The 8066-nt window shown below is 39.8% G+C and overlaps 1 protein-coding gene across 1 annotated transcript; it reads right to left on the bottom strand.

Annotated features, from left to right (window-relative positions):
- Positions 1-2637: 2637 nt before the first annotated feature.
- Positions 2638-5498, bottom strand: LOC140805547 (uncharacterized). Its single transcript, XM_073161812.1, has 4 exons — positions 5276-5498; positions 3901-5117; positions 2772-3307; positions 2638-2659 (listed from the first exon to the last, which is right to left on the bottom strand). Exons 1-4 carry the CDS (start codon positions 5496-5498, stop codon positions 2638-2640), a joined length of 1998 nt encoding a protein of 665 aa, XP_073017913.1.
- Between the last annotated feature and the right edge of the window lie 2568 nt (positions 5499-8066).

The following is an 8066-nucleotide window of genomic DNA, read 5'->3' as shown; positions in this document are numbered from 1 at the left end:
GGTGATAATTATACGAATATATTATCATAATTTCAATGAAATCATAATTTCAATAGTAAGCATGTTGAGTCGAATATAAACAAAGTACAAACATAGCACTGAAAATCATCTCATTTTCATGGTTTACTGATCAGTCCCCTATATGTTACTCCTCTAAGGGGCGAGGCCAAAAGAACGATTATTATATCCCACCGCATCAGGGCCTTAAACAAAACATAACAAATATCGGAATTTCCTTGCCATTTCTAATTCGAATCATTACAGTGCATTTCAAATATTTCAAACATGCTTTTAAATATTATAACTAATACCAACCAACAAATTGTTCAAGGATTTTCATAACAAATAGGAACGAATATATCATGCCGATCGAATTTCAAGAAACATACTTAATTTATTTTTGAGCAAATGTGGACATACTTACGAAGAACAAGTATGTCGATATATATATCAAGTAGTACACTTATGAAATGCAAGTGTACGTAAAAGTATAGCAAAAACCCACTTACGTGAAAGATTGTGCCAAAATCTTGGAATAACAAGTTGTAGTTTGACACCGACCAGTCACTTTGCAAAAATGATTGCGCCTAATTGAACCGTTGGATCGGTCTGAATTTTGGATATGTTGCTCTAAACACGTGTAGGTATATTTTGAACGGTGGAGATCGGATTTAGACGTGTAAAACTATGAGCAAAACCTTCTGAAATTGTGCAGAATATTTGATACTCGAAAATTGCAACTTTTGGAGAGAACTTTGATGTTGTTTTGGTGTGATTTCTCCCACTCTTGGCCACTATTTATAGGCTCAAGGAAGGGAGGTGAAAAGGCTCTCATTGAAGGTCATTACATCCATGTTTATGGCCTTCTTGATGGCCTTAAACACCATTAACATGTTGTTATGGCTCTTCAAATTCCTCATTGAATTCATGGCTTGAATGTCATGTTGTTATGGCTCTTCAAATCCCTCCTTGAATTCATGGCTTGAATGTGGTTTAAGGCTTGGGTTGTGTAACTATTTCTTGGGTCCTCACATCCTTCCCACCTTATGAGAAGTTTCGTCCTCGAAACTTGGCTATACCCGATCTTCAAATAGATAAGGATATTGTTCTCTCATCTTTTCTTCCAACTCCCAAGTAGCTTCTTTTTCGCTGTGATTGGACCATTGTACTTTGACATATAGAATAGTCCGTCGCCTCAGCACTTGATGTTTGTTATCCACAATTCGGATTGGAACTTCCTCGTATTTTAGTTCTTCGTTTAGGTTGCCCCCAACCAGAAGTGGTCCAGCCTCAAGAATATGACTTGGATCGGAAATATATTTTCTTAGCTGTGAAACGTGGAAAATATTGTGGATTCTTGACATATCAGGTGGAAGTGCTATTCTATAAGCAAGTGTTCCCACTTTTTCTAGAATTTCAAAAGGTCCGACGTATCTAGGATTCAATTTCCCAGTTTTATTGAACCGCATCACACCCTTCATGGGTGACACTTTCACATAGGCTTTTTCGCCCACTTCAAATTCCACGGGTCTTCTTTTTAGATCAGCCCAACTTTTCTGTCGATCCTGTGCAGTTTTCAGTCTCTCTTTGATCATAGCAACTTTATCCACTGTTTCTTGGATCAGTTCGGGTCCAACCATGGCTTTTTCCCCTACTTCATCCCAATATAGTGGCGATCGACACTTTCGTCCATACAGAGCTTCATACGGTGCCATTCCAATACTGCTGTGATAACTATTATTGTATGCAAACTCGATTAAGGACAGATTTTCGCTCCAATTACCTCTGAAGTCTAGAGCACATGCTCTCAACATGTCCTCAAGAGTTTGTATTGTCCTCTCAGTTTGGCCGTCCGTTTGAGGGTGATATGCCGTACTGAGAGTAACTTTTGTCCCCATAGCTTTTTGAAAGCTCTTCCAAAAATGGGATGCAAACCTAGGATCTCTGTCCGATAGTATGCTGACTAGAACTTCGTGTAACCGTACGATATTATTCATGTATAAGGTAGCCAGTTTATCCAGATTATAGTTCATGCAGACAGGTAAGAAATGCGCAGATTTTGTGAGTTTATCTACGATTACCCATATACCATCATGGTTTTGTCTAGACTTTGGTAAACCGACTACAAAGTCCATAGAAATATGTTCCCACTTCCATTCCGGGATTTCCAAAGGTTGAAGAAGTCCACCAGGTCTCTGGTGTTCCGCCTTGACTTGTTGGCACACATGACACTTGGAGACGAACATTGCAACGTCCTTTTTCATTCCACTCCACCAGAAATTTTTCTTCAAATCTTTATACATTTTGGTACTGCCAGGGTGGACTGAAAATTTTGACTTGTGTGCTTCAGACATTACTTCCTGTCGAAGATTTTGAATGTCAGGTACACACAATCTCCCTTTCATCCACACAACTCCTTTGTCATCTGTCTGGAGATCCGATGATTTTCCTTCTTTAGCTTGTTGTTTCAATTTCACCAAAGTGGGTCTCGATCTTGACTTATCTTGATCGTTTCCCGGAGGCATGGTTGTGCTGAAAGTGATGCTAGGATTACTTTGCTAATATTCTTTCGACTCAAAGCATCAGCTACCTTGTTTGCCTTGCCCGGATGATAGCTTATCGTCAAGTCGTAATCTTTCAGGAGTTCAATCCATCGTCTCTGCCGCATATTTAGTTCTTTTTGCGTGAACAAATATTTGAGACTTTGGTGATCGGTGAAAATCTCACACTTGGCTCCATAGAGATAATGTCTCCATATTTTTAGTGCGAACACCACTGCAGCTAATTCGAGATCATGCGTCGGATAGTTTTGCTCATATGGTTTCAGTTGCCTTGAAGCGTAGGCGATCACCCTTCCATCTTGCATGAGCACACATCCTAAACCTCTTTTTGAAGCATCACTGTAGATGGTGAAGTCTTTTCCTTCAGTTGGCAATACCAATACCGGAGTAGAGGCAAGTTTCTTCTTCAAGGTCTCGAAACTTTGCTCACATTCTTCATTCCATTGAAACTTAGAGTTCTTTTGCGTGAGTTTAGTGAGGGGTATGGCTATTGAAGAGAATCCTTCAACAAATTTTCGATAATAGCCCGCTAATCCCAAGAAGCTTCGAATTTCTGTCACATTCTTTGGTCTCGACCAATCCATGATTGCTTCTACCTTCTTAGGGTCCACAGACACTCCTGCTGCTGATATTATGTGTCCCAAAAATGTGACGCTCTTTAGCCAGAATTCGCATTTCTTGAACTTGGCGTACAGTTCCTTTTCTCTAAGCTTCTGGAGGGTGAGACGAAGATGTTCTTTGTGGTCCTCCTCACTTGATGAATATACAAGAATATCATCGATGAATACCACAACAAACTTGTCAAGAAATGGTTTGAACACTCTGTTCATGAGATCCATGAAAGCTGCTGGAGCATTTGTTAATCCGAATGGCATTACCATGAACTCATAGTGTCCATACCTTGTTCTGAAGGCTGTCTTTGGAATATCGTTTGTTTTGACCTTTAGTTGGTGGTAACCTGACCTTAAGTCGAGCTTGGAAAAGACTGTAGCTCCTTTGAGTTGGTCAAACAAGTCATCTATCCTTGGAAGCGGGTACTTATTCTTGATTGTGATCTTATTCAGTTCCCTGTAATCAATACACAATCTCATGCTTCCGTCTTTTTCTTCACAAATAGGACAGGAGCTCCCCATGGGGATGTGCTCGGTCGGATTTGCTTCTTATCTAACAATTCTTGAAGTTGTTCCTTGAGTTCTTTCAATTCTGCTGGAGCCATTCGATACGGTGCTTTTGAGATTGGTGTAGCATTGGGTACTAAATTAATCTCAAATTCCACTTCGCGGTCGGGGATTGTGCCAGGGAGTTCTTCAGGAAAGACATCCAGAAATTCTTGTACTACCGGAATCTCTTCTAGTGCAAGTGTGGTTCCTTCCTTTACCTCGCTTAACATAGCTAAGTAAACTTCTTCTCCACTTTTCATGGCTTTCCAAGTCTGGGAAGCAGATAGTAAGGATTTTTGTTTCTTGACTTTGCCATAGTAAACGATTTCTTCTTGGTTCGGAGCCCTTAGTTTGACGTTCTTCAATCGGCAGTCTACAATTGCGTGATTCTTTGATAGCCAATTCATTCCCAGAATGGCATCGAACTCCACCATGTTTAGTTGAATCAATTCAGCTTGAAATAGGTGATCATTGATACAGATCTCACAATCTCTGTGCACCCTATGTGTTTCAATTGTCTTACTAGTAGGAGTTGCTACTCTAAAGGGTTCGACAAGTATTTCAGGTATAAGCCTTAATTTCTTAGTGAACCTCTTTGATATAAACGAATGAGTGGCACCAAAATCAAATAATACATAAGCTGGCATTTCATTGATTAGAATGGTACCTGCCACGACATCGTTTGAGTCATCTGCCTCTTTCTGAGTCATTGCAAACACACACGCGTTAGGCTTATTTTCCTTTGGCTTGCTGGGGGTAGTATCAGTATTTGACCATGCACCTTTCTTAGGCTCAGGACAATCAGCAATTCGATGTCCCAACTTCCCACAATTGAAGCATGCACCAGTCTTCCTTCGGCATTCCCCAAAATGGCGGTTATTGCAGATAGGACACATCTTGGCCTCTTGATAGGTTGGACTGGACGAAACACCCTTGAATGTCCCACTGGACTGGTTCGGTCTTTTGAATGATTGTTTCCCTTGAAAAGATTGTCCCGAAGGAGGTCGCTTATTCTTGTTCTCATCCTCTCGGCGCTTGATGTCTGTCTCGGCTCGTATTGCTGCGCCCATTAGGTCAGCAAAACTCGTGGGTTGGTAAACTGCTAATGCTGACTGAATACGACTGTTCAGACCACGCTTGAACCGGTGCATCTTTAAGGTATCATCAGCCATAATCGTGGGGGCATAGGTTCTAAGGGAGTTGAACTTTGAAGTATACTCCACCACAGACATATCTAAATTTTGAGCGAAATTTTCGAATTCGCTCAACTTCTGTAATCTCACTTCAGCAGGGTAATACTGTTTCAGGAATACTTCTCGAAACTGTTGCCATGTGATTGATCCATCCGCTGTCAAAGCTGGTGAGACTGTCTCCCACCATTTGGCTGCACTTACCTCTAAAAATGGTGTTACCACATCCACCTTGAACTCGTTGGGAATCTCGAGTAAGCGGAGTTGGGTCTCGATATTTTTGAGCCAACTTTGGGCAACTTCGGGGTCCGGGTCTCCTTTGAATGTCTGAGTGCGATTCTTTCGTAGAGACTCGTAGTGGTACTTGACCCCATGTGCTGGAGGTCCTGGTGGTGGCGGTTTGTGTTACCCAATCCTTGGATGGTAGTGGCCACAATAGTTGCTATGGCCATTAAGTCAACTTGACTTAGGCCCAATCCTGGTGGTGGTGGTGGAGGTAGATTCCCTTGATTGTTGGCGTTATTCCGATTGTTGTTGCGATTTCCGTAGCGCGGGTTGCGGTTGTTTCGTACCGGTCTTCCGTCCATATCCTACAAGTGTACAAGTTTCTAAGATATTTGTTTGCTAACATATATATGAGTTAATCATGAACTGCAATTGACCACTGATAAAATCAAATAAACTTTTTATTGATTCAAACGAAAAATGAAGCAATACAAATCCAAGTTTTAGGAAGCACAAAAGGAGAGAAAATTCATGAGAAAGCAATTGGATTATAAATCCTTGTTACAACTAGTCGTGACACTAAATCCTCAATCATCTAAAATCTCGCCATCTCCTACTGCTTCGTCTTCCATCGGCTCCTCTATTGGTTCTATTTCAGGTTCCAAGTCGATAAGGGCATCCTGAAGTTGTTGCACCTGATTTTGCAAGTGTTCATTATGCATATTCAGATGTTGCACCGAATCTTGAAGTTCTTGAATGATCACTGCATCTTGCTGATGTCGTTGGACTGCTATAAACGAGCTCTGCTCCAAGAGAGCATTGAGATGAGTTTTCTGTTCCTCTAGCTCATGTTTTTCAACTTGCAGAGTATGTAAAGTTGCCAGCAATTTCCCATTGTCTTTCTGTTCTAGTGCGAGAGATGCTCGGAGGTCCTTAATGATGGTATCCTTGTCAGGGACGGGTATAACACTCATGTGACCCGTGGTTCGAGTGCGAGGCATAGAAGAATTTGAAGCCATTTCCTGAAATAAAAACAAGTGGAAAGGCTTACAAGATGATAAGGTCGTGAATAAACATCAAACGATAAATTTCATAGTCATTTCATTCGAGATTTGATTCAGAAAGGGTTCAAAGATGGAAAATTCGAGAATTGACGTATGGTTTGAAGATTATACGTCGAGATCAATTCAGAATAATTAATGGAATCGAATTCTTGAGTTTCCTATGGGAAGTCACAATTTTCAAATCTAAGATTGGGGTGGACATGAATGACCAAGTTTTTGCCAAAATCTAACTTCGTCAAACTCTGTCTTTCGAAATCCCCAGCCGGATTATGAACCTGGCGGCTCTGATACCACTTAAATGTCACGCCCCGAAACCGAGACGTGCCATCGGCGTTGTTCAACAATTAAAATCGTATAACAACAAGCCATGTAGTAAATCAAATAACCAAAAGCCAGTCTATTATATAAATCATTAATCGTCTTTACAATGCGACTGAAACGAAATGCGGAAGCGTAAAATACGAGAAATTAACTAAAAGATAGAATAACGAGACTGGTCTTGAATCGGATCACCATACCCAAAAGTATTCTTGTTCCTTATCTTCGATTTGTTCCTCGTTCTTATCTGGGGTGGGAACGTAAGGGGTGAGTACTTGGGAAATACTCAGTAAATGGGGGCCGATCGGGCATAACGAATATCAAGGTGATAATTATACGAATATATTATCATAATTTCAATGAAATCATAATTTCAATAGTAAGCATGTTGAATCGAATATAAACAAAGTACAAACATAGCACTGAAAATCATCTCATTTTCATGGTTTACTGATCAGTCCCCTATATGTTACTCCTCTAAGGGGCGAGGCCAAAAGAACGGTTATTATATCCCACCGCATCAGGGCCTTAAACAAAACATAACAAATATCGGAATTTCCTTGCCATTTCTAATTCGAATCATTACAGTGCATTTCAAATATTTCAAACATTCTTTTAAATATTATAACTAATACCAACCAACAAATTGTTCAAGGATTTTCATAACAAATAGGAACGAATATATCATGCCGATCGAATTTCAAGAAACATACTTAATTTATTTTTGAGCAAATGTGGACATACTTACGAAGAACAAGTATGTCGATATATATATCAAGTAGTACACTTATGAAATGCAAGTGTACGTAAAAGTATAGCAAAAACCCACTTACGTGAAAGATTGTGCCAAAATCTTGGAATAACAAGTTGTAGTTTGACACCGACCAGTCACTTTGCAAAAATGATTGCGCCTAATTGAACCGTTGGATCGGTCTGAATTTTGGATATGTTGCTCTAAACACGTGTAGGTATATTTTGAACGGTGGAGATTGGATTTAGACGTGTAAAACTATAAGCAAAACCTTCTGAAATTGTGCAGAATATTTGATACTCGAAAATTGCAACTTTTGGAGAGAACTTTGATGTTGTTTTGGTGTGATTTCTCCCACTCTTTGGCCACTATTTATAGGCTCAAGGAAGGGAGGTGAAAAGGCTCTCATTGAAGGTCATTACATCCATGTTTATGGCCTTCTTGATGGCCTTAGAAACCATTAACATGTTGTTATGGCTCTTCAAATTCCTCATTGAATTCATGGCTTGAATGTCATGTTGTTATGGCTCTTCAAATCCCTCCTTGAATTCATGGCTTGAATGTGGTTTAAGGCTTGGGTTGTGTAACTAGTTCTTGGGTCCTCACATAATTCAGACTACGTATAAGTCATGCATAATTCCTAGGATTTAAATTAAAATGATTTTTCTTTATTATTGCATGAGTATTTAAATGTTTTCTTTAAATTAATTTATTTATTTTACGCAGTAATTTAATTGTCACATTTTCAATTAAGTAAGTGAGGCCGGACTGGAGATGGAGTATTGAGATAAGTTAAT

This window comes from Primulina eburnea, chromosome 11 (assembly GCF_022965805.1).
Source record: "Primulina eburnea isolate SZY01 chromosome 11, ASM2296580v1, whole genome shotgun sequence".
Classification (NCBI taxonomy): Eukaryota; Viridiplantae; Streptophyta; class Magnoliopsida; order Lamiales; family Gesneriaceae; genus Primulina; species Primulina eburnea.
This window is presented reverse-complemented; position numbering and strand designations above follow the sequence as displayed.